The sequence below is a fragment of the Physeter macrocephalus genome, chromosome 18, assembly GCF_002837175.3.
Source record: "Physeter macrocephalus isolate SW-GA chromosome 18, ASM283717v5, whole genome shotgun sequence".
Taxonomy (NCBI): domain Eukaryota; kingdom Metazoa; phylum Chordata; class Mammalia; order Artiodactyla; family Physeteridae; genus Physeter; species Physeter macrocephalus.
This window is the reverse complement of record NC_041231.1, coordinates 106,027,493-106,053,374: the sequence shown is the minus strand read 5'-3', so window position 1 is coordinate 106,053,374 and position 25,882 is coordinate 106,027,493. Positions and strand designations below refer to the sequence as shown.

The following is a 25,882-nucleotide window of genomic DNA, read 5'->3' as shown; positions in this document are numbered from 1 at the left end:
TGTTGGAAGATTTTTAATCACAGTTTCAATTTCATGACTTGTGATTGGTCTGTTCATATTTTCTATTTCTTCCTAGTTCAGTTTTAAAAGGTTATACCTTTCTAAGAATTTGTCCATTTCTTCCAGGTTGTACATTTTATTGGCACAGAGTTGCTTGTAGTAGTCTCTTAGGTTGCTTTGTATTTCTGTGGTGTCCGTTGTAACTTCTCCTTTTTTATTTCCAATTTTATTGATTTGAGTCCTCTTTTTCTTGATGAGTCTGGCTAAAGGTTTATCAATTTTGTTTATCTTCTCAAAGAACCAGCTTTTAGTTTTTTTGATCTTTGCTATTGTTTTCGTTAGATTGTTTATTTGAGATTTTTCTTGTTTCTTGAGGTACGCTTGTATTGCCATAAACTTCCCTCTTAGAACTGCTTTTGCTGTATCCCATAGATTTTGGATCGTTGTGTTTTCATTGTAATTAGTCTCCAGGTATTTTTTGATTTCCTCTTTGATTTCTTCAGTGATCTCTAGGTCATTTAGTAACGTATTGTTTAGCCTCCATGTGTTTGTGTTTTTTACATTTTTTTTCCTGTAATTGATTTCTAATCTCATAGCATTGTGGTCGGAAATGATGCTTGACGTGATTTCAGTTTTCTTAAATTTACTGAGGTTTGATTTGTGACCCAAGTTGTGATCAGTCCTGGAGAATGTTCCGTGTGCACTTGAGAAGAAAGTGTAATCTGCTGTTTGGGGATGGAATGTCCTTTAAATATCAATTAAGTCTATCTGATCTATTGTGTCATTTAAAGTTTGTGTTTCCTTATTAATTTTCTGTCTGGATGATCTGTCCATTGGTGTAAGTGAGGTGTTTAAGTCCCCCACTATTATTGTGTTACTGTCAATTTCCTCTTTTATAGCTGTTAACAGTAGCCTTATGTATTGAGGTGCCCCTATGTTGGGTGCATGTATATTTATAATTGTTTTCTCAGAGTGATCCCTCGACCATTATGTAGTGTCCTTCCTTGCCTCTTGTAACATTCTTTATTTTAAAGTCTACTTTATCTAATATGCATATTGCTACTCTAGCTTTCGTTTGATTTCCATTTGCATGGAGTATCTTTTTCCATCCCCTCACTTTCAGTCTGTTTGTGTCCCTAGGTCTGAAGTGGGTCTCTTGTAGACAGCATATGTATGGGTCTTGTTTTTGTATCCATTCAGCAAGCCTGTGTCTTTTGGTGGGAGCATTTAATCCATTCACGTTTAAGGTAATTATCTATATTTGTCTTCCTGTTACCGTTTTCTTAATTGTTATGGGCTTGTTTTTGTAGGTCCTTTTCTTCTCTTGTGTTTCCCACTTAGAGAAGTTCCTTTAGGATTTGTTGTAGGGCTGGTTTGATAGGCTGAATTCTCTTAGCTTTTGCTTGTCTGTAAAGCTTTTGATTTCTCCATCGAATCTGAATGAGATCTTTGCTGGGTAGAGTAATCTTGGTCGTACGTTCTTCCCTTTCATCACTTTGTATATATGGTGCCGCTCCCTTCTGGCTTGTAGAGTTTCTTCAGAGAAATCAGCTGTTAACCTTATGGGCCTTCCCTTGTATGTTGTCATTTTTCCCTTGTTGCTTTCAATAATGTTTGTTTCTCCTTGGGTTTATCCTGCCTGGGATTCTGTGCTTCCTGGACTCGGGTGGCTATTTCCTTTCCCATGTTAGGGAAGTTTTTGACTATAATCTCTTCAGATATTTTCTTGGGTCCTTTCTCTCTCTCTTCTCCTTCTGGGACCCCTATAATGCAAATGTTGTTGTGTTTAATGTTATCCCAGAGGTCTCTTAGGCTGTCTTCATTTCTTTCCATTCTTTTTTCTTTATTCTGTTCCACAGCGGTGAATTCCACCCTTCTGTCTTCCAGGTCACTTATCCGTTGTTCTGCCTCAGTTATTCTGCTATTGATTCCTTCTAGTGTATTTTTCATTTCAGTTATTGTATTGTTCATCTCTGTTGATTTGTTCTTTAATTCTTCTAGGTGTTTGTTCTTTAATTCTTCTCGGCCTTTGTTAAACATTTCTTGCATCTTCTCGATCTTTGCCTCCGTTCTTTTTCCGACGTCTTGGATCATCTTCACTATCATTATTTGGAATTCTTTTTCTGGATGGTTGCCTGTCTCTACTTCATTTAGTTGTTTTTCTGGGGTTTTATGTTGTTCTTCATCTGGTACAAAGTCTCTGCCTTTTCATTTTGTCTCTCTTTCTGTGAATGTGTCCTCTCTCATCTTTTATGTTTGTCCTTTTGTTCTACTTTCAGTCTTGAGAAGCTTTCTCAATCTGCCATCTTACCTTTCTGTTGATTTTTTTGTTTCTCCCTTCTGCACACTCATAATTTTTTAAATTTCCAAGACCTTGTTGGCTGTTTATTTTTTTAATAACATTTTACTCTCATTTTATGGAAGTAGCATCTTTATGTCAAAGATGATAATGAGTTTATTGTGTGGAACTTTTGTTCTTTATAGTTTTCTTCTCTTACCGATATATTGTTTCTACCCAGATTTCTTTTTTTTCTTTTTTGTGGTACGCGGGCCTCTCACTGCTGTGGCCTCTCCCGCTGTGGAGCACAGGCTCAGCGGCCATGGCTCAAGGGCCCAGCCGCTCTGCGTCATGTGGGATCCTCCCGGACCGGGGCACGGACCCACGTCCCCTGCATCGGCAGGCGGACTCCCAACCACTGCGCCACCAGGGAAGCCCATCTACCCAGGTTTCTTTTGCTGCTTGTTTACCTTTTCATTTGAGGACTTTCCTCGATCAGGTGGATCCTTCCTTGCTGCCTATTCTGATTCATCTGCCTATCCTCTCCATGAGAGCAGGATCTTAGGTCCCCAGCCAGGGATGGAACCTGGGCCCCCTGACGTGGAAGTACAGAGTCCTAACCACTGGACCGCCAGGAAAGTCACAGATGACTGTTTACGTACTTATTTATTTATTTTTCTATTCTGGTTTAGAACGCTAAATGGAAGCTTTCTTCCATTCTGACAACCTGGAACTTGTGGATTGGTGGCGGATTAGCATATCAGTGACTGTAGATCTTTCCTTTTGGGCTCGAGAGTTTTCCAGAATCTCCTCATCTGCTGGAGAGTAAGACATGGCTGCCAGTAGAGTTCCAGTCCTAAATAATGTGGGTCCCCCCCTTAACCCTTCTCTTCCCAGTGCAGTGCCCTCCGGTACCGTGGGCCAGTTTTCACAACCACCACTACCTCTCTGTAAAGTGAATATTAAGTTTCCTGTGGTAGTGTGGGGAGGGGTGGCCGGTGGCATTCTCCACTGAGTCAGAAAGGGGAATATACCAAGTCAAGCTGTTCCTAAAGGATTTCAACCAATTCTCTTTAGCTTTTCCCTCATACTCCATCCTTCAGTGGGTACGGTATCTCCAGATCTTGAGACTCTCTGGGGCTTTGTGGCAGGCACTGACTTGTTTCTTATTTACCTTGTATGTCCCTATTGGACTAAGATTTAGATTTGATCTGCTACTACTTTTTTGTCCAGTTTGCATGTTTCAAGCTTTTATTGGTATCTGTTGTCACATCTCTTCACATTGTCTTTGACTGAAGGTTTTATTTTGTCATTGTTCCTTTTAATGTTGTTTTAGTAAGGTTTCAGAAGAAATCTGAGATAAACATGGTCAGATGTGACATGAACAGAGTTTACCAGCCCTTTGTAGACTCACAGTCTTTTCTGTTGGGAGTCCCACAGCACTTTCTGACACAAACTTCCACCCTCATACTTGAACTCTGATGTCACTTTCTGTTTGGTTAACAGGGCATTCATAACAATGTCTGAGGGCCATATTAATTAGACTTAGAGTTACTGTCACCTTTGTCTTTCCCGTACTTTATTCAGCAGTGATCTTTTAAAAAATCAAGTTTATCGAGACATATTATTTACATAAAGTAAAATTCACTCTCTTTGTAAAGTTGTGGGTTTCGACAGATGTGTGGTCACATAGCTGCCATCATCGAGGTACAGAGCATTCCCACCGCCCCGACAGTTCCCTCGCACCCCTTTGTATTTGGTAAGAAGAGTAGCTGTGGTTTAGTTGTCGTCAGTTCAGCTGGGTATCCGAATCTTATTGATGGTGTGTTAATTTTGTTTTAAAATTTTAACTAACTGTTTTTAAAGACTTGACTTCGAGAATGCTTTTGGATTCACAACAGAGCTGAGCTTGTGAAAGGTACAGAGAGTCCCTGTACTACCCCTATGCCCAGCAAACTCACAGCCTCCTCAACTTTAATTGACCTTGAAAATATGTCTTCTCCTCCTCAAACAGGGACAGGGGCCGAAGGAGCAGATCACGCCTGAGAAGGCGGTCTCGGTCACGGGGTGGTCGTAGACGTAGGAGCAGAAGCAAAGTAAAGGAAGATAAATTTAAAGGAAGTCTTTCTGAAGGCATGAAAGTTGAGCAGGAATCTTCATCTGATGATAAGTAAGAACGGAACTTTCCTATAATTTCCTTTTTCCAAATCAGAGAAACACTGTTTGACTTGGAAATCTTTAATTTCCATTTGAATATTTTAAGCAAATACATTAATTTGACCCTGAATTTAAGTTCATCTTCTGTGCAGGTTTTATAGGTTATGTGACAGAGGTCATGGTTGTCTGAATTTTGGTTTGGCTGGAGTGAATATGGGCCATCACTTTATCACGAGCCTTTCCTTCTATATTTTCATTAGGAACCGTAGAGGTATCCTGCCAATCTCAGTTACCAGTTTTGGTGGGGGGATTTTTATACTAAGTTTAGACTTTCCGTTTTGTGTAAACGACATACACTTGCTATGCCTGTTACAGTGTGGAAAGTGCAGAGATATTCGGTGCCTAATAAAATAGTGGGGAAATGTTTTTAATGCAAATTTCATTGTCTAAGTGGCACATCTCAAAAATAAATGAGACAGATTTAGAGCAGTGGTTCTCAGCGGGGGGAGATTTGCCTCCCAGGGAGGTTTTGGCGATGTCTGAAGACCTGGTTAGTTGTCATCTAGTAGCGGGAGGCCAGGGACACTGTTCTGCATCCTCCAGTGCGTAGCGTACGTCCCACCACACAGAACTGTCCTAATGTTAGCAACGCTTGAGCTGGGGAGCCCTGGTTGGAGCAGGAGATAAGAAAGCTGAGTGGAGGGAGAGTGTCCTACGTGGACCTGGTACCTTCAGAGTGCAGGTCGCTTACACCTCTGCCGTGACCATCCAGCGGGTCATAGAAAAGGCTGCACTAGGAGGGATCATGAAGAGTGCGGGGGGGCTTCCCTGGCGGCGCAGCGGTTGAGAGCCCGCCTGCCGATGCAGGGGACGCGGGTTCGTGCCCCGGTCCGGGAAGATCCCACATGCCGCGGAGCGGCTGGGCCCGTGAGCCGTGGCCGCTGCGCCTGCGCGTCCGGAGCCTGTGCTCCGCAACGGGAGAGGCCACAGCAGTGAGAGGCCCGCGTACCACAGGAAAAAGAAAAAAAAAAAGAGTGCGGGGTTCTTTGGGGTACCGTCTGAACCAGTCAGGGGCAGTGTTTGGAGGTAGAGCCACTTTCCCTTCAGATTGTATGCAAATGTCTACCTGTGCATTTTGGGTGGGGAAAGGATCTATAGCTTTCAAAGGCTTCTGTGACCCAGAAAAGGTAGCAGTTTACTTGTGTGTCCCAGCCCCCATCTTGTTGTCTGGGTGTGAAAACGAGGGCTGCAGAGATGAAATGACTTTACTACAAGGCACAGCTAGTGATGACTTTTAAACTTAGGCATCTTTCTTTTGTTCCCAGTCTTCGTGCTATGAAACAGGTGAGGAGAAAAATGAGACATAGAAGGTTAAATTACTTGCCAGGATTCCAAACCAGGATAGTTTGAAAGCAAGGATAGAGTGGGATGGCTTAAGATTTTTGCTCAAATGTACTGATGGACCTACATTTTCCAGCTTTTATTTTTTTAAATGTATAAACGTAATGCTTTTGGAGTCTCTAATATGTTTGAAGTTAATTACACGGATGTGTGTGTAATTTTTTCTAAGCCTTGAAGACTTTGATGTTGAGGAGGAAGATGAAGAAGCCTTGATAGAACAGAGAAGAATACAAAGGCAGGCCATTGTTCAGGTACGTGGTTTCAATAACATTTTGATCAACTCTCCTTCACCACTATTTTAAGAAAATTAAGGGTTTTTACTTTGACAGTGCAGTGACAGTAGTAGCAATTGAATAGGTCTTGAAAGGAAGGTGGTTCCTTAAAAAAATTGAAATAGTTAATCTTTTTTGTTACACATGGGATTCTGATATAAACCTCTTTTGTAAGACAAAATTTGGATTTTGCTTTCTTTTTTTTTTCTTTAAGTTGATGAACAAGAAAACCCTCATAAGTGAGTATAAATTGGAGGAATTTCCTTTAGCTCAAACTTATAAATAGCCTGTTAATATGTGGAAAAGATTTTTTAATGCCTAATAAAATGGCACATTTTCTAATGCAGATGTGAATGTTTACATGGAACACCTCAATACTTGTAAGACTCCTTGAGAGCCGAGCAATGCAGGGATTGGGTGGGAAAGGGTGTCAAACTCAGGCCTGATGGTGAGGTGAGCTGCCTGGGGAGGCTGCTGCTTCTCCCCGCCATCCAGAGCTGAGGCCTGGCCTCTCCAGCCGTGGAGGATGGCGGTCCCTGTAAAGCGCCTTCTCTCACCATCATGTGAGAGAAGGGGTGAGTGATGGAGCTGAGAGGAAGAATTCTGGAAGATATGAAACATGCTTGGGTGCTGTTAGGAGGACAGCAGACAAGGAGAGGACAGTCGTAGCAGCTTGTGTAAACAGAGAGAGCAACCACAGCATTTCAGAGTGAGGGAAAGAATGTGAATCACCTGAGTACATAGGGCATAACTAGAATTCCAGAGGAGACTTAACCTTTGCGGGGCACTGATGAAACTGTTATTAAACTGATATCCCTAAAGACTTGGTTGAATCTTTTTTTGTTCTTACCCAGGTCCACAATCCCTTATCTCCAACCTTTGGGGCCAGATGTGCTTCAGAACTCAGAAATATGTGAATTTTAGAAAGGTAATATGGTGCATATACGTGTATATTCCTTTGCCCCATCAATGGGGTCTAGCACAGCACCCCATCATCAGCCACTAGGAGAGTTTTGCAGTGAGTGAGGCGTATCACGTTCACACTGGGGAAGTTGAGACTGTTCAGAACGTCACATCTCTGCAGCGCAGATTTTGCCACCTAATGAATGTGCACCAAACATAGAAAAGTTTTCAGAGTTTTGTGGATTTGGAATTATATATAAGGGATTGTGGATCTAATTCAGTTAAGACTTCAATACCTTTAAAACTTTTTTAGCATTACTTGACACTTAACTTTTCAGTTCAGGCCCTCTTAGCACCAGATGTTGTGACAGTAATACTCTGTGTCGTTACCGCAGAAATACAAATACCTTGCTGAGGACAGCAACATGTCCGTGCCGTCTGAGCCCAGCAGCCCCCAGAGCAGCACTCGCACCCGCTCTCCCTCTCCTGAGGACATTCTGGAAAGGGTAGCTGCCGACGTCAAGGAGTATGAACGGGAGAATGTTGATACATTTGAGGCCTCAGTCAAAGCCAAGCATAATCTCATGACAGTCGAACAGAATAATGGTGAGTCAGTTACAGCTTGGTTTCGACCATGCTTTTCTCTGAATTTGCAGCCCTGTTACTTCATAAGGAGAGAGGTTATTTGGGGATGGGGATGGGAGGGGGACTAGGAATGCTGCTTCTGCAAACTGCAGAGGACGGCAGGGTCCTGTGCACCTCAGTGACTGTTCCCTGTAAGCGTGACCTGAGTGTCGCCCTGAACCCCACATGCGTGTTCACCACCTTCGGTTTGGCTTGCTAGGCTATTTTCAGGCAAATCCCAGCCATGATTTGATTTCATCTGGGAATACTTCAGTTTGTGTCTGTTAGATAAGGACCTTTTAAAAAACATTACTTACACTTGATAAAGTTGATAATTTAAAAATATCTGATGTCTAAAGTTGGTTGGTTTGAGTCAAAATCCAAATAAGATACACATTATGTTTGGGGTATACATCTCTGAAGTCTCTTTTTTTTAATAGTTTTCTCATTGTGGTGTGGTCTGTCCCCCACCCCCCAACGCCCCCCTTTACTTGTGAAGGTGCTAGGGCCTGTGTCCTGTCAACTTCTCTACTCTGATTTTGTCTGGCCACATTCCTGTGTCATTTATTTCCTCTCTCCTCCGTATTTCTTGAAAACTAGTAGTTAGTGTTAGAGACTTGAATAGGTGTTGGTTTAATTTTTTTTGGCAAGAATGCTTCATTGACTGGTGGTATGTACTTTTATATCACATCTGGTGGCACGTAAGGTGTGGCGTGGCTGTCCTGTTTGTATTGGCACTGAGGTTGTGTGTTAGGTAAGATATTCCACTGAAGTTTCTGTTCAGCTGTTCGCCTCACGCTTTTAGCAGCCATTGATGGTCCCTACTTAGATCCATTATTTCACTGGGGGCGGCAGGGTTTCCAAAGTGGTGATGTTTAAAATCTCTATCATTCCTTTTGAATTATTAGCTCTAATTCTGTAAAAGAAGAGGTTTCCATTCTTTGGTTACCCCAAAATATAGTTTGCACAGGAAACGCAGGTTACATGCTTGATTATTTTCGTTTATTGACCAGTTTTTAGCATAGCCTAGAGTTGGTGCCCTAGCAACCTCCAGAGGTGACCAGTGAGATTTTGGTTATTTTGTTGGGTTTTTATTATTTGGTGTCATTATGCTCTTGTGTTTGAATCCACTGCTGCCGTTTTTCTTTTTGAGGCTTAGATTGTTCTCTCTTCACCCGAGGAGGGAACCCCTTTTAAATGGGTTTCTGGTGTCTTTTTGAGGCAAACCCTGCAGTATTTATTTAACATGGCTGTTTTACTTTCTGGGACAGGGGCTTTCTGTAAAATATCCAATATTTTAGGCTTTTGTAATTATTGTAGACTTTTTTTTTCTTTGTTCCAACTACTGAGCTCTGCTCTCGTGGTGCAGAGCGCCTGGGCCAGCACAGATGGATGAGCATGGCCACGTTCCCAGAACACTTGACGGACTGAAGTTCACATGGTGTTCACGTGTCAGGGCCATACAGGAACAAGCAAGGAGCCAAATTCGGCCCAATCTGTAGTTTGCTGACTCCTGTTCCAAGGCAGTAAGACATCATAGGCTCACCTTGTTTGTATCTTGCCCCAGAGCAGAATCAGATATTATTCCTGGGATCCTTGGTTCCACTTAGTAGGAAATGCCACTTGGAGACTACAGGGCACTTAGGGATGCCCATTACTGATGGGCCTTTTCAGTGGACCAAACTAGGAAATACATACATTTTTGGAAAGGAGGAGTTCATACTGATTTATTTGCCAATTCAAATTCGAGATTGCAGGGTTTTTATTAACTTTCTTGACTTTGTATTTCTCTCTTTTACAGTAGAAAAACTTGGTTCCTAATAAACACAGTTACTTAGGTTATTTTGAAACTTTCATACACAGAGTTATCACTGCGATTGTCAGTATTAAATGTACTGAATGCAGTTTGAAAATGTAATGGTTTTGTCCTTAGGATATATTTCAAGATGTTTACAAACCTGTGTTTTTTTAGTCTTTTGAAATAGTTCTCCTCTGTACGGTTATACCACCAGTTTGATTTGGTTTAGGCTTATTTTCATTTGCTTTTGATTTTTAGGAATATTTTGGGTTTTTAAAAAATCATTAAAACATCTTTCATATATGCACGTGTTTATGTTCTATCTACACATGCACACAAAAAATTATACATACTCATCTGTATGAAATGACCTTCATTCCTTTTTACAGCTGCATATTACTCCAGTGTGATGAGTGTGCCATAGTTTATTCCGTTAGTCTTCTAATGGTAGATGTTTGGCTGTTGATTGGAGCATTAACGATAATAGTGTTGTGCATTAAGTCGTTTTTTTTCTGCTTGTTACTGTGTCTTTGGAATGGTTTCTTAGAAGTGGGATTTCTGGGTCTGAATGAATATGTCATTTTGCTGTATACTTCCAGATTCCCCTCTGTAAAGGTTATACAGTTTTGCCATACCACAAGCAATGTCTGAGGGCTTTTGATCCAGGGCCTTGTTAACAGAATGTTGTCATACTTTTAGATTTTTAGCCAGTCTCATAGGATGGTATTTCATTGTGATTTTAATTTGCATTTGAAATGGGCATATGAGATCGGTCATGTGTTCATATGATTAAAGCTGTTGCATTCTTTTTTTCTAGGAGCTCCTTACATTTTTTTGCCCGGTGTTTTAATGGGGTCATTAGGCGTTTTAGGAGAGAAATAACGTAGATCTGTATTCATAGGGCAGGGTGCTAACCTTCTGAGAGAAACTGCAGTTTAGAGAGGAGCTTCCCTTGTAATACCTAATCGTTGCTTAGTTATTAGCATATTCAACGTTAGTGGAAGTATCGATTTTAGGTCTTTCAACGTTCTGAAGTGCATTCTCAGTAAAAAGTGGATAGCTTTATATGTCTTAGTGTTACAAAGTGATTTTAAGTTGGGTATTGGTGAAAAACAGATGTGCAAGAGGAAAAAAAAGTTTGAATTGCTGTTAGTGATTTTCCATTGATTTATTATTTGTGTTTCAATTTGTATCTCTTCATTTTTCAAATATTAATGCTAATTTCCATTAAGGTTCATCTCAGAAGAAGCTGTTGGCACCCGATATGTTTACAGAATCTGATGATATGTTTGCTGCGTATTTTGACGTGAGTAATTTTAAGTCATAAAAACACAACTGTTAATCAGAAAAGGGTATATAACAAATACGTATTTCAGTGGTATATACGTTTATAGAGAGAAGGATAAAGCAAATTAATGCTAACATTTGGACAGTCTGGGTGAAGTGTATCTAGAATCTCTTTGTACTCGTTTGACAACTTTTCTCTGTCTGAAATTAAAGCAAATTTTAAAACAAGTACAGCAGAACAATCTGAGGGCTTCATAAAAGTTAAATACCAAAGGACTTAAATGTGTAGTTATTTTCATTTTAAACAACTTGCTTCTTGGGTTTACAAGCCTCTGTGTGTGTGTGCTGTAGTTCGGGGAGACCAGGTGTTGTCAGTAATTTTCGAGCCTGGAGTCCACTTGGGGCCTCTATGTTGTAGGCGACTGGGAACTTAAGGATTTGGAGCCTAATAGAAGTCATGGAAGAGTTGGAAATGTTATAAGGAGTGGGTTAAGAAATTTTGTACCTTTAGCCATTTTATCAGTGGTTTTTCTTGAAAAGATTTTCTTGAAAAATGGTCTCAAAAGTAGCAGACCATTTCCATCATAAATTTAAAAGAACATGAGAAATACAGAGGCTTTGGTGAAGGGAGGTGGAGGGAGATTAAAATGGACAAGGATAAGCACTAATGTCCTGACCCTGAAGACACCGCTGATTGGCTTGAGTAACGCGTCCCGTATGTGGTGTGCTGCCACAGGAACACGCAGAAAAGATGGGTTAAGAAAGGGTGAAATGATTTTGAGCCAGTTAAAGTATTGGCCCCCGTCATCCACCTGGATGGTGTTGAAGGGCTTTCTGGGTATCATGGGGAGTGATGTGAGTGATGTGTAGTGAAGACTCTTCAGAAGTACCAGATATTCTTAAATTCATCTTCTAGCACAGCCGGTGACGTTTCATCCGTAGATGGGAGGAGACTGGGGGGGGATCTTACGTGACTAGGGCAGTAAAAGAAATGTGAAGATAAACTTGTTACTTTTTTTCTTGAGCATTATTGTGATACAGAGACTTAGATAATCATGTTTCTGCTGTGTTGCATTTACATAAGTCATAGTAAGAGTTTATTGAAGTTGGCATAAAATGTTATCAAATTTTAGCTGGTTCTGCCTGTTTTTCTTTTAAAGGAAGTGCTTTAAATGTCTGCCTGTTTGATGACTAAATAGCTCATGTTGCTGCCTTAATTTCAGAGTGCGCGTCTGCGGGCTGCTGGCATTGGAAAAGATTTCAAAGAGAATCCCAACCTCAGGGATAACTGGACTGATGCAGAAGGCTATTATCGTAAGTTCACAGTTCTTTTTTTTTTTTTAACTTTTTATTTTCTATTGGAGTATAGTTGGTAACAATGTGATAGTTTCAGGTGTATGGTGGAGTGACTCAGTTATACACGTATCTATTCTTTTTCAATACAGTTCTTATTAATTTTAGAGTTCATTGTAACATCTTGTAAAAAGTATGTGGCCTAATGCCTTCACCCTTGGGAGGACTCTGAAAGTCACATCACAGTGCCGTCACTTCAAAAGCGTGGCACATCTAGCAGCTTCGTGAACCCATGTTACAGCCCAGAAGCATCGCAAATTGAAGTGAGGTGAAGGCTTGATGTGCAGCTTAAACCTAGTCAAAGTTATTTTCAGCCATGAGATCATCCTCCAGAGGGAAGGGGTGCCGGTCACGCAGACTACAGTTGGAAACCCTGCAGTGAGCACAGTTCTCCCCTCCTCAGTGGTAGGATGGTCAGCAGTTGCTCGGAGAGCAGAAAGTCTTCCTGCAGTGGTTGGCAGCAGGCAGCTTGAACCACGTTACGCAAGAGGGTCACGATGGGGGCGAGGCCTTGAGTCTCCATGGTGTCCAGGAAGCCAAGCACACAGCAGAGATTTGACATAGTTTTTAAGTGACTGCATTGTGTACCCTACTTTTTGACTTTTATGATGTGTATCTCACAGTTTTGTTCAGTAATCTGTTATGGTCAGAATTCTAATCTTTTAGCTTACCTTTTTAGGTGTGAACATAGGTGAAGTCCTGGATAAGCGTTATAACGTGTATGGCTACACGGGTCAAGGCGTGTTCAGTAACGTGGTCCGAGCCAGGGATAATGCGAGGGCCAACCAGGAGGTGGCCGTGAAGATCATTAGGAACAACGAGCTCATGTAAGTTCAGGAGGCAGAACAGAACCGCCGCCAGCACGGCTGTTCACAGCTCAGCCTGTTTTCAAGTAGTGACCACAGTCTGTGTAGGACAGGTATTGGGCATTGGGCTTACAGAGCAGCTCTGGGTATTGAATTGATAGTCACTTGATGTTCTGTGTGAAGCACTGGAACCGTAGGCTGATTGTATTTAATTCATTTCAGTGCATTTCAGCACTTGCTTTGTGCACTGATGTCAGCTCAGACTCCTTCCACCTACCGCTTGTCTTACGACCATCCTTTGCTGTGAATAGCTTAAACTCAAGACGAAAGGTGAGAAATCAAAAGGTCCGATTGATTAGCTGTCACTGAGCATATGGTGGCCTGCAAAAGGTGTAAAATCAGATAGTTCTGGGAATTATTTGCATCTTTGTCTGTTGCCTCCTCTCTTTATGAGCAAGGAGGTAATTGCCATACCCGTGTGCTTTAACGCATAATCTATGCCACACACTGAGCTGGCGTTAAAGTCAACTTGGCACTGGTTTGGAAACACAAGAAAGAAGTGTTTAGGTTTATACTGAAGTCTTAGGTTGCCTAGGCTTAGAAAGTTTGTTTGATGGAAGTCCCCAACTTCTGTATTATAGACACTAATTTTAAAATGTAGACTATTGACATATTATGACTAGAATTTCAGAGGATACCATTTGCATCAAGACATCTTGAGATAAAATGTGCAAGATTGATTTCCGTTCAAGCAAGGTGGGTTTATTCCTCGATGTTTCTGTTTTGTTCATTGATTGATTATTTTGGAAATCAACTCCATGAAAACAGTATTTGGCTAAGAGTGTTGTGTGAGTGACGCAGAGACTTGTGTCCCTCAACAGCTCTATTATTAGTACTTAAAAAAACAGGCTAAACACATCACGAAATAAATACGTATTATTTAGTTTTCCTAAATTCTTTTTTTATTTAATTGGGGTATAGTTGTTTTACAATGCTGTTAGTTTCTCCTGTACAGCGAAGTGGAGTTCCCTGTGCTATACAGCAGGTTCTTATCAGTTACCTGTTTTATACATAGTAGGGCATATATGTCAATACCAGCCTCCCAATTCATCCCACCCCCACACCCACCCTGGCTTTCCCCCCGGGTGTCCATACGTTGGTTCTCTACATCTGTGTCTCTATTTCTGCCTTGCAGACCGGTTCATCTGTACCATTTTTCTAGAGTCCACATGTATGCGTTAACATATGATATTTGTCTTTCTCTTTCTGACTTGCTTCACTCTGTATGACAGTCTCTGGGTCCATCCACATCTCTACAAATAACTCACTTTTCTTTCTTTTTATGGATGAGTAATGCTCTATTGTATATATGTGGCACATCTTCTGTATCCATTCATCTGTCACTGGACATTTAGGTTGCTTCCACGACCTGGCTGTTGTAAATAGTGCTGTAGTGAACATTGGAGTGCATGTGTCCTTTTGAATTATGCTTTTCTCAGGGTGTATGCCCAGTAGTGGGATTGCTGGGTCATAATGGTAGGTTCTATTTTTAGTTTTCTAAGGAACCTCCATACTGTTTTCCATAACGGCTGTATCAATTTACATTCCCACCAACAGTGCAAGAGGGTTCCCTTTTCTCCACACCCTCTCCAGCATTTGTTGTTTGTATAGTTTTCCTAAATTCTTGATGTATCCAATTTTGGCCTAATTTTCTTTTTCATTTCAGGCAAAAAACTGGTTTAAAAGAATTAGAATTCTTGAAAAAACTGAACGATGCTGATCCTGATGACAAATTTCATTGTTTGCGACTCTTCAGACACTTTTATCACAAACAGCATCTCTGCCTCGTGTTTGAGCCTCTGAGGTACAGTGTCAAAACCTGTACATTACCCTGAAAACGCAGCTTCTTCACCTTTGCCAACCTCAGTTCAGATAAACGCCGTGATAAATTTTCTGGGTATTTGATGTGTTTTTTCCAGTTGGCTCTGGGTTTTGTTTTTTAACTATTGGTGAAGAGCTAGCTTCTTGACAGTTGTTAATGTGTAAACAGTGATTGGCTGTGTACTGTGTGTCACACGCTCACCTCGTGTGGCCTTCAGCTCAGCAGAGAGTTCTCTGAAAATTAAATACTTCAAGAAAGGATTGAGCCACGGTGAAAAGAAATGGGAATAGTGGAGTAGGAATATGACGTCCACCTTCAAAACTGTGGCTTCGTGTTTATGCTTTCAAGCGGAAGCCCATTCCAAATCAGTAGGAATTTTAGCACTGCATACCTTCCCTTCTCTTCATTTTGAAAATTGTGTCGTGTACACAGTTTCATGCGCTCTCATTTCAATGTAGGATAATTTATAAAACGTTTGGGCCGTGGGAGGGGGTTCTTGAACAGAGTGTTTTCGTTGTAATTCATGCTTTGAACTTGATTTTACTTTATGCTTGAAAATGGTTTTGCCTTTCTTAATTTCCATTTTGCATTTTAACCCCTAATTTTATTTGTTTTTCTTCTTTCCTAAAAGTATGAATTTACGAGAGGTGTTAAAAAAATATGGTAAGGATGTTGGCCTTCATATTAAGGCTGTACGATCCTATAGTCAGCAGTTGTTCTTGGCACTAAAACTCCTTAAAAGATGCAATATCCTCCATGCAGATATCAAGCCAGACAATATCTTGGTAAGTCAAACGATCAGGCTGCCTTGTACATCCATATAACTTCTACTATAATATGATTACCACTGTGTTCTAGAAATGACATCTTTGAAGAATAATTCAGTGCATTACCCATTACAAATGACTTTACCAGTTTTTACTCTTCTAGAAATTGGGCCATGAAATTTTATAGTAAAGTATGAAGAGAGAGGAAGTAGGCTGCTGTCCCAGTTTTCTCCCGTTGATTGATGGATTTGATGAGTGCACACAGACCCCCCAAGAATGCTTTGATGTAGTAACGATGGGCTTTCTCGGGTACCTGGAAAAATGCTGCAGTGTTGCTGTTTTGAAATAAGGAGTGTTCACAGTCCTTTGTTCTCTAGTTTTATAGACTGACAGAGCGAGGGGAGTTTAAGGGAGGTGTACCCTCTCTGAAGAAGATGGCATGGGCTTGAGTTTAGGGTGTCCAGGAATAATTCTTTTTCATTTATTCGTTATGCTTTAGAAGCTGTGGCTTCTGGCGGCCACACCCAGGAAAGCTCGGTTGTTCTTGGGCCTTGTATGGAAGGGAGCCTTTGCCGGTCTTGACCTCTCCTAGCTCGTGCCTTCTGGTGTGGTAGATGCAGATTTCCCAGTGTTTACGTTTTTGAAGCTTAGAAACACATCCCATCACAGTGGGGTGATTGGTGTGTGCACGCCCCTTCCCTCCCCAGCCCTTTCTCTGTCATGCTGTCAGAGTCGGGGGGCATGCTCACAGCTGGGGGATTCTAGCTCGTCTGCCCATAACATGTTCCACATGTTTTAAGAAAGATACGATCCCGTTAAAGTTTGTTTTGGACTCCTTGTCAGTAACTTAGCTCTTCGTTCAGATTTCCCTTTCTCTTCTTTTTTAATATCTTAAATTATCTCCTTCCAGACCACCACATTAATGAGGCGTTCCATTTTGTACGTTTGGTCTGAGTTTAAAAGGAAGGTACTGCATCTCTAATGTCACTTGAGGTTAGAGTGGCTGAGTAATTTCAGTGAACTGGTAGGTACAGCATGAGTTGTAGGCTTGCATAGTCCACTTCATAGTTGATTTTTACCTCAATTTTTCTCTTTCTCTTTTTTTGAACTGTGAAGTACACCATCCATATCAAAGAACGTATAAACTATGTATAACGTAAAGGTAATTATGCACTGAACATCTGTGTAACCACCATGGAGGTTAAGTAATAAGACGTTTGTTAGCATCTTAGAAGCTCTTGTTTTTAAAACTTCATTTTTCTTTGAGTTAGTGCTAAGCTAGTATACGTTTTCACATGGATTTCAGACAGTTTGCCCTTCTTCCTGAGAAAGGAACAGACAGACAGCCGCAACCACGTGGCGCTGTTTGTTCATGAAAATCCAAAGCTTTTAGCCCAGGATTTCGGCCGTCAGTCCGGCAGAAGTGCTGCGTTCCCCGTGGGCGAGTGGAGGGAGGTACCCGAGTGTGGGTCCCTGCTGCTGCGGGCATTCCGCCCAGCCCGAGCAGTCCCCTGACAGACTCAGATTTTGAAGTGGCCCCGGGGTTTTCTCTGGTTACTGCAGCTGCACCCTTAAGTGGCTGAAAGCAGTTTATATTTAAACACTTTAACGGTACTTTTCCTGTATTATCTTAATTCCGTGGATGTCGTCTGTAGTGGACCAGTCTGTAGCGCTGACCAGGCTTTATGATATCCCAGGAGAGACTGCCCGGGGCTGCGTATTTAAAGTGTTATGTTTCTTCGGGGTGGGAACAGTAGGCCCAGTTCAAGTCCCAACTCGGAATTTGTGTGTGTCTCTTTTGAGGGGGGGAAGGGACTCTGGAATGTGAATTATCCTCACTTGTTAATCCCGAACACGGTTCTGACTCATGAGTGGCAGCAGCCGTGGGCACCTCCAGCCGCTCTCAGCAGGTGTCACCGTCGCTGTGTATGTGGAAGTGTTTACAAAGGAGAAAGGAGACCAATGACTAATACAGTGTTCATGTTTATCCGTCTTGCCAAATGTATTTAACATTTTCCTGACTAATACTTTCTTTACATTTAAGGGATTTAATATTTTTTAGACTCGAAGTGAGTGCTAAATTTGGGATGGTCTAGCAGCTTCGTATGAAGAATGTTTTTATTCTCTTTTTGTCCAAATTTAATCTGAATCATTCTTCTGCTTTCATTGCCATCGTAATTTTCTGGCAAACGAAAGTTAACTTAAGTCAGTTGTAAGTTAATCTAAGTCTGATTTCTTCTCAGTGACTGTCTTCGTGTTCCTTTAGGCAGTAACTTGATTGGTTCGGGTTTCCTGGGGGTCTCTAGAAGGTGCTTTGCTTCAATGCTTTCTGTTACTATTCCACCCTTTTTTCTAAATAGCTTTGGTTAAATTTACTTGGTATTATCTCTTATTTCCTCACTGAAGAAAGTTCTTTTACTAATTTATGATCAAATATTTGAGAGCCCTTAATTCTTCATAATTAGGAAATTGAATTATAAACTAATTAGAAAAGGAATTTTCAAGTGCCTGACTGTTCTCAGTATTGGGAATAACTTCTCAGAGCCAGTTTTTTTAACCTGATCACGTGTCTTAATTTCTCCTGGCGTGAGTTAAACTTCAATTATAAAATGTTTTGCAGGTTAATGAATCAAAAACTATTTTAAAGCTCTGCGACTTTGGGTCGGCTTCACATGTTGCGGATAATGACATAACGCCTTACCTTGTCAGTAGATTTTATCGCGCTCCTGAAATCAGTAAGTTTCCTCCGACGCTCTGCGGCCTGGGCCGTCGTGTGCAGTAGGAGCGGCATGTTGACTGTCTAAGCCCTGTTTTCCGTCGCGCTGCAGCAGCTGCTGGGGTCATTCGTGAGGAAGGGAGCCGTAGCCAGTTCACCCTCCTCAGGTGGGATGACCGTAGTTGTGGCAGGTGTGGAAGCCCTCGGCTTTGGGAGGCTGCTCTTACTCCCTTGGGTCTGACCGTCACATTTGTGGACTGTCTGGGACCCGCGTTTTTCCCCTTCTCTTGCCTTGGCTGCGGCTGGTTAGCCCCTCCACCAAAGGCGAAATGAAAAGATAGAAGAGATACACGCTTTCTTCTGCCCCTTCAGTTCCTTCCCCACGCCCTCACTTTTTTAAGGTTTTTAAGTTTCAGAGTCCCTGTTAAGAAGTAGTGGGAAAGAATATGAAGCTAATGTGAAAGTGAGGTACTCAGATTGTGGTTACATAGTCCCAGCTAAATTGATTCCCCTGTTAATGGAAGTAAGCAGTAGCTGATTGTTTTTATCGTCGTATGTTACAACTTGTATTGTGTTTTCAGTTATAGGTAAAAGCTATGACTATGGTATAGATATGTGGTCCGTAGGCTGCACCTTGTATGAACTCTATACTGGAAAGATTTTATTTCCTGGCAAAACCAATAACCATATGTTGAAGCTCGCCATGGATCTCAAAGGAAAGATGCCAAATAAGGTAGGATGTCAGCGTGAGCGTGTTTCCAGGGTCCGAGCGGCGCCTTCCGGTAGATTCGCAGGTTGCTGACACCCATCTCTGGTGGTTATCAAACGATTTCTGAGACGCAGGTACATGGCTACTCTGATTCCTTAGCTCTTTCTCATGTCTGGTGTTTAAATTAGTGGTTCTAATCAGCCAAGAGCTATCAAGTGAGAATAAGAAGATCCCATTTTCCTTTTCTTGTCTAAAGTGTGTCTCTGTGCTTTTCTTTACTCTCCTGAATTAAGCAGAAGTGTAGGGCCTGTAGTTTAAGGTAGAAGTGGAATTGAGGGAGAGAGGATACATGCGACTGTTTTCACATCTCTGACCTTCCCTTGTTCCACTGGTTGTCGTTCAGCGATGGGCAGGGCGGCAGCAGGGTCCCTGGGAGCACGACAGCGTTGTCGGTAACACAGCTGCGGTGAGGAAGGACGCAGGTCCAGGTCGGCAGGTGGCGGAGGAAGGACTCAGTCGTCAGAGAGTGAGAGGGGGGCTTGACGGCGGTCCGTTTATAGAGGTTGGAAGCTGCTTGGGAGGGCAAGAGGGTACCGAGAAAACTCACGGGAAATGACCTCTTTTTAACCTGAAACTCACCCTTAACGCACAAATCAAGAATGTTATAGGCATTTATAAAAATGTCTAAAGACCGTATCTTAGGCTTTTATGATTTCAGCTTATGTGCTGACTTTCTGAGAGATTTACAGATTTTTCTCCCTGTAGGTCAGAAGCCATTATGTTTTTGTTTTTTTTTTTTGTTTTTTTTTTTGTGGTATGCGGGCCTCCCTCCGCTGCAGCCTCTCCCGTTGCGGAGCGCAGGCTCCGGACGCGCAGGCTCAGCGTCCATGGCTCACGGGCCCAGCCGCTCCGCGGCATGTGGGATCCTCCCAGACCGGGGCGCGAACCCGGTTCCCCTGCATCGGCAGGCGGACGCGCAACCACTGCGCCACCAGGGAAGCCCGCCATTGTGTTTTTTAAGTTCTGTCCAAATTCTGTTATGCCGGACTCGTTTAGACTGAGGCGCACAAAAATTAGCTCTGTCGGTACTTGTTTTAACGAGGCCTGACCTGCTATCACTTTAGGGCTGTTAGAACATAATTTTTAAAATGTCATTAGGTTTCTTAACTGCCAAGAGAGAAGTCCCCGATTGTGTACTCTTTTTCCTAAGAACCACTGATGTAAGTCTTTGCGTAGTCTTCAGTTTTTAATAGTGAAAAAGCACAACATGATATTTGTTGTAATTGGTTTAAGTCACTGCCCAGGAAAATATAATTTCATGTTGTTAAGTAGTCTTAGGTACAGCATTTGTATGAGCTTTTCCAAAGGTGTTATTCTCTCGAGAACAAGGAATCGGAGATCATTCTCAAACAAGGACGCAAACCCAGAGAGACTAAACGGGAACACTTGTGTGACTTGTGTGTTGGGTCATCGGTAGACCAGACTACCGATGTTGTCTAAGAGCTCAAAATCCAACTGTTCTGTTTTATTGCCAGATGATTCGGAAAGGCGTATTTAAAGACCAACATTTTGATCAAAACCTCAACTTCATGTACATAGAAGTTGATAAAGTAACAGAGAGGGTAAGTGTCCTTTAGGTGTGCTACATTCGATGATTATCTTATTGTTAACGGACTGCGTGCCGGGTGGTTCTAGGAGATGCGAGTATTTTAAAACACTAAAAATAATTCCTGTTGCTGTTGGCCAGTTCCTGAATAAGACACGTCAGGTTATGGAAAAGATTTTAAAATGTTTGCCTAGTATAATGAGTTTATTTTGATCGTATTTAGGCCCTTTTCTCTCTCCTTGGGTCACTTTCTTGGTCTGGCTTCCCATCCAGCTTCTGTACTGCCGCCAGAGTGATCTTTTTGAAAACAAATCCGATCGTGTTACTCTCCCTGCTTAAAAATTCTTCCTTGGCGCCCTCTTACCTATAAGATAATGTATTTAACTCCTCAGAAAGACTGCCGTCCTCAGCGGTTCCCCCCTCCTCACGACTCCACGGACCCCACCATTCCACACCTGGCAGTAGGCCAGCGGGCATGCTGCTTGTCCCAGACCTCCATGCCTCTGTTCACACACCGTCCTGACCTTCATTACTTAACTGTGTTCTTGAATTCTCATCGAATCCCTTTCTGTTGTCATTCTGATCTGTTTATGAAATTAAATGACAGAATGATGCTTAACCTATCACGGCTAACTTGGGGTTGCCCTTTTTCATTCAAGTTTTTTAGGTTATGTATGTTTAGTAATTTATTTAGAGATACACATTTAAAAAATTATTTGTAGGAGAAAGTTACTGTCATGAGCACCATTAATCCAACTAAGGACCTGTTGGCTGACTTGATTGGGTGCCAGCGACTTCCTGAAGACCAGCGTAAAAAAGTGCACCAGCTGAAGGACTTGTTGGACCAGATCCTAATGTTGGACCCAGCTAAACGGATTAGCATCAACCAGGCCCTGCAGCATGCCTTCATCCAGGAGAAGATTTAAACGAGATGAAGAAGCTCCCAGGGTTTGAGTAATTAAATACAAAGACTGAAGAAATTTCACAGCAGTTTATTAATGTATATAAACTTATAAATATTTCTCCAGCAAATTTGAGGAAGCATGATATATTTGAATTAACACCAAGGGTGATATTTCTTTTAGAAATGTTAGTTAATCTGTTTTGTGTCTTATGTGAAATTTCACTGTAGAAATGTCTTAATCGCCAAGACTGCACAGAATTACAGTGCTAATGTAAATGGTTGCAGTTCACAGAAAAGACAAAAAGAGCATCTGTTATAAAATGAGTAGTAATACTGGGTGGTTGATTTATTTTTAGCAAACTTGGCTTCATTTTGGTCTTCAGATAAAATGGCCAGCATAAATGCTGTTTATATTCACGTTTTCCTAGGTGTGTGTGTGCAGGCCACAGCAGCATGCCCTGGGTGTAGTCAGTGCCGAAAGGGGTCTGTTCCTTCTTGAGCCTGCCTGCAGGGATGGTCTCCTCTTTTAAAGCAGGTTGTGTACAACATTCAGTACACTGAAGGTAAGCTAAACCATCAACATCACTGGTGTTTTAAGATGTTATTTTATTGGAACAATTGACAAACGAGGGATATTAGCTTTGTGGCAGAATTCCCTGCATGTGTGATAACTGATCTTGTTTTATTTTTTGGCATTGCAACTGTGGCATAGTTACAATTTCTGTTCTGTTCATCACCTTTAAAATTTGAAGAGTATGCGCTTGATGGATAGAGCGCCTTCAGTGTACTGTTTCTTATTAACTTTAATTTTTTTTAAATCAACTTGCTATAGACTTTATATACATTTTGTTAAATACAGTTCCTAGTGACATAGAAACAATGCGTAGTTTTCATTTACTAATAACAAATGTTGAGGCCTAATTCTGGAAGTCCTCATATTTAAAAGTTAGATAGACAACATAATGAAATTTTTAACTATTTGTATGTCATTTTGAAAGTGTACTGCTTTATGGTAAAAGTGTTTTTCATTTGTTCATTGTTTTCATTATTTGTGATCATGTTGTCTTTCAATACAGGCATAAACCTTCCACTCTTGAACAAAGCAGCTGCTTTTTAAAAGCGGTAATTGCTTCTTTACCTTTTATTTCTTTTGTAAATGAAGCTTTTCTTTAAGGATGTGACTTTAAAGTGTTGTCTATTGCATAAAACAGTTGACACTCACTTATTGTAAAGTGAAGATTGTTCTACTGCATGTGACGTGGACCATGCAGATTTCTGTATGTTCTCAGTATGCATCACTAGGTAATAAAGTCTTTTGTGAACAAGGCATTTGTAGCCATTTTTAAAAGTTTTTGTCTTCAATGCTGGTAAGTCAGGTAAACGATATAGAGTTAAAAGCAACCTTGCGTTTCTTCCTTTAAGTCTTTAACTGAAAGAATTATTTGTTAAAGACGTAAACCTAGCCAGAAGTTTATCATTTTGTTAATAATTAGGATCCTAATTATTTCATCAAAAAATTCTACCAGTATTGTCAGCTTTCAGTGTAGTGAGGTAATTCCTGTAGGTTGTGGGGTATAATTCAGGATTTAACTAATGTTTCTGCTATTTTCTCACTTTTCCTTCTGATGGTGCGGAAAGAGAAAAAGGAAAACGGGGCACAGGCCACTCACCGCCTTCTCCAAGGGGTCTGATTTGCTGAGACACCAGCTTCACCTTCTTAACAAGGTTATTTCTGACAGCATGTGTAGATAAACATTTAGCAACAATTTAAAACAAAATCATGTAAATCGGTTTGGTTTTGCAACACGAAGAAGTTAGTATTTTTTAACATGATAGCAGAGAATTTTCAGAAATGTGTGTAATCTTTTCTGTTTGGGTGGTAAAAATTAATGCTTGTCTCCCTGAGGAATGTGGAAGATGATCAGATTTTAGGGGTTTAAATAATATTTTAAAACGGTAAATGGGATCTTTTTATTCACCCAGGCACCTAATTACAACAAGCATGCACGTTTTGGTGCATTCAAGAATGGAAAATCAGAGTAGCAGCATTCTTCTGGTGGGTTTTACTCCATTTAAAGGCATGAAATGAACCACAGCCAGGAAGGTGATAGATGCCACAGTAGGGCAGCTTTGACTCTGTGCCCCCATCTCCTCGTGGTTTAGGCGTAAACTGACGTAAATGCCAGGCGGCGCTCATCCTCGGGTGGTGACGCCCTGTAAACAAGGCGTCACGGGTGCAGCTCTCCTACCTGGATGAGACGGGTAGTGATTTTCCCACCACTGTTTACTTTGGAGATAAGATGCTGCATAGTCAAGTCTTTCCTAGTTATTTTCACTCAAAATATCGATAGTTAACGTTTGTATGTTTCTGGTGATTTTCATGGCTTCGTTTTATATACTTATTTAAGTAAGTTAACTTCCACTAGAGACAGTTCATCTTATGCCTTCAAAACTGTTACGTGTTCTTTAAAAAACAAAGTTGCTTGTTACTTGTTCTTTGTGTTCTAGGTGCAGCTCAGTGGAAGATGATGACACCAGAAGACATGAGCTAAGGTTTCTGTCCTATAAAAGATTAAACAAACAAAAAAAAGAATCCTCCGTTTAATTTTTGTCTAGTTCTTTAGTTTTCAGCATGATGATTTGGGGTGCGTTACTGTTTGGTGCTCAGAGAGTGGTGCTCCTGTGTCCATTGTAAAGCTTGCGCTTTATCGTGCGTCCTGCCTCTCCCCCGCTTCCCTCCCCTAGGAGGAGGAGAGCAGTCAGATCTAGCGTTGTTGGCCACGTGGCTGGTGAGATTCCACATCACACGTGGTTGTCAGAATTGGTCCCCAAGGATTGTTAGAAAAACACTGGCCACCAGAAGAGCATCCATCTGAAGGTGGTCTTCCGCATGAGGTGCCACGTCTCCTTGGCTGATGCACCAGGGTAGAAAGGAACCCTAAGAGCACTGCTCTGCTCCTAAGAGCACGCCCTCTCCTCCAGCTCACCCTCAGTGTCTGTGTTCAGCCAGTGCTCCGCTCACGGCCTTGAAATAGACCAGACATCCAGACCACTGCCAGCGTTCCTTCTTAAGGGGAGCGCGAGGGCACGTTCTCTAGCTCTTTGAAATTCCCGAACTCGGCATTCCTTGATTTACCCATTTGAAAGGAACCCTGTAAGCAGTGTTTATCCACACACACGTAATTGTGTTGGAGCCTGTACTGTTCTAAGGCAGAGAGACGTGGAGCTCCGCAAGCCCTCTGCCGGGTGGGCCCAGGGCATGAACGGTCCTCCGCAGACGCGCGCTCCGTTGCTACGTAGTTTCTCTCACGAAGGTTTTGCTGTATCTCACTTTGTGGCAAAAATGGTGCCAAGCGATTGTGAGACTTCGGGGTCCATAGGTCCTAGGACATAACCCACAAAGATGGCATAGTCCTCTCTGTAGTTGGGGGAATTGTTGCGCTTACACATTTTAGACACCGTTCTCTGGGTAGACGTGCTCTCGAAGGTTCTCAGAAGTCAGGCTGGAACGTCAGGGCTTTGAAGGGAGGGTCTCGTCATACGCTGTAAGGCCCTCCCAGCATTTGTATGCACCCTCACCTTCAAGTCCTTAGTAATAGCGTCCTGTTTCTTTATTCCCCAGTGCCTGTTTCATTCCACTCTCCTCTTTCTCAGAATAATTTTGTGTTTAAGAAATATATATTTTTTTGCCATTACAATTGCCGCTTGCTTTTGCTGCCTAAAACAAATGCTCAGGACGTTTTTACAGTCAGTGTTTCGGGGGTGTGGTGGAGGCAGTGGGGTGCGGCGCTCTCAGGTTTGGCCCCTCGCCTTCGCCTGGGCTTCGCTAGCTGACCGGGGAGAAGGAGAATCTCTGAAACGGGAACCACACGTCTTCAGACTTAGGCCGAGCAGTTGAGGGAAGAACCCCCTTGAAATGTCGAGATAGGAAAGAAGCCAGCTATCAAATGCACAGTTACGTTATGTTAGTTTTCATGACATTGTCAGAAACTGGGCTTCATAAAGTGTTTTCTTTTTCATAGAATCCTAGTTCAGGCGTCTGTTTAACGTGAATTTTATCATTCTTTTCTGAGACGAAATGTCCTTATAGAAATGTTCACTACAAATTCATGTGTTTTACATGTCAATGAATGTACACTAAATTGACTTTTTAAATGCTTTCCAGTTATTCTGATAGGTATCATCATGGTGTCTTTGATTTTTCTTCTCCTGTGTGTAGGGTAAGGGACTGTTCTTCTGAAGCGTCTTTCCATTTAGTGATCAAGATATGGAAGCTCATCTCTGAAGATACTTGACATGAGCCCTAAGTGTCCCCAGTGTCATTTGAATTGTAACGTGCATTTCAGCAGCAATGTTCCCGGCTGGCTTTTTAGGGAAATGTAATAAAAGGTGCCTCTTGTTACCATACTGCCTCCTAAG

The 25,882-nt window shown here is 41.8% G+C and overlaps 1 protein-coding gene across 5 annotated transcripts in view; it reads left to right on the top strand.

The window, feature by feature from the left end:
* The window catches only part of PRP4K (pre-mRNA processing factor kinase PRP4K), a 42,487-nt gene extending 16,826 nt beyond the window's left edge, over nucleotides 1-25,661 (top strand). Inside the window, exons 4-17 of one of the 5 annotated variants that reach the window (XR_008615841.1) lie at nucleotides 4,293-4,448; nucleotides 6,006-6,087; nucleotides 7,407-7,617; nucleotides 10,666-10,739; nucleotides 11,944-12,034; nucleotides 12,753-12,900; nucleotides 14,606-14,743; nucleotides 15,393-15,546; nucleotides 18,149-18,263; nucleotides 18,826-18,977; nucleotides 20,489-20,575; nucleotides 21,282-21,559; nucleotides 22,540-22,585; nucleotides 23,102-25,661. Coding sequence is in view for 1 of the 5 variants with exons in the window: in XM_024121686.3 (XP_023977454.1) it covers nucleotides 4,293-4,448; nucleotides 6,006-6,087; nucleotides 7,407-7,617; nucleotides 10,666-10,739; nucleotides 11,944-12,034; nucleotides 12,753-12,900; nucleotides 14,606-14,743; nucleotides 15,393-15,546; nucleotides 18,149-18,263; nucleotides 18,826-18,977; nucleotides 20,489-20,575; nucleotides 21,282-21,485 (1,612 nt within the window). In the remaining 4 variants the exon portion in view is untranslated. Of the gene's footprint in view, nucleotides 1-4,292; nucleotides 4,449-6,005; nucleotides 6,088-7,406; nucleotides 7,618-10,665; nucleotides 10,740-11,943; nucleotides 12,035-12,752; nucleotides 12,901-14,605; nucleotides 14,744-15,392; nucleotides 15,547-18,148; nucleotides 18,264-18,825; nucleotides 18,978-20,488; nucleotides 20,576-21,281; nucleotides 22,791-23,101 lie in introns of those variants that run through there. The other 4 variants (XR_003677023.2, XR_002891458.3, XR_003677022.2 and 1 more) reach the window with 4 other exon arrangements.
* The last annotated feature ends 221 nt before the right edge of the window (nucleotides 25,662-25,882 follow it).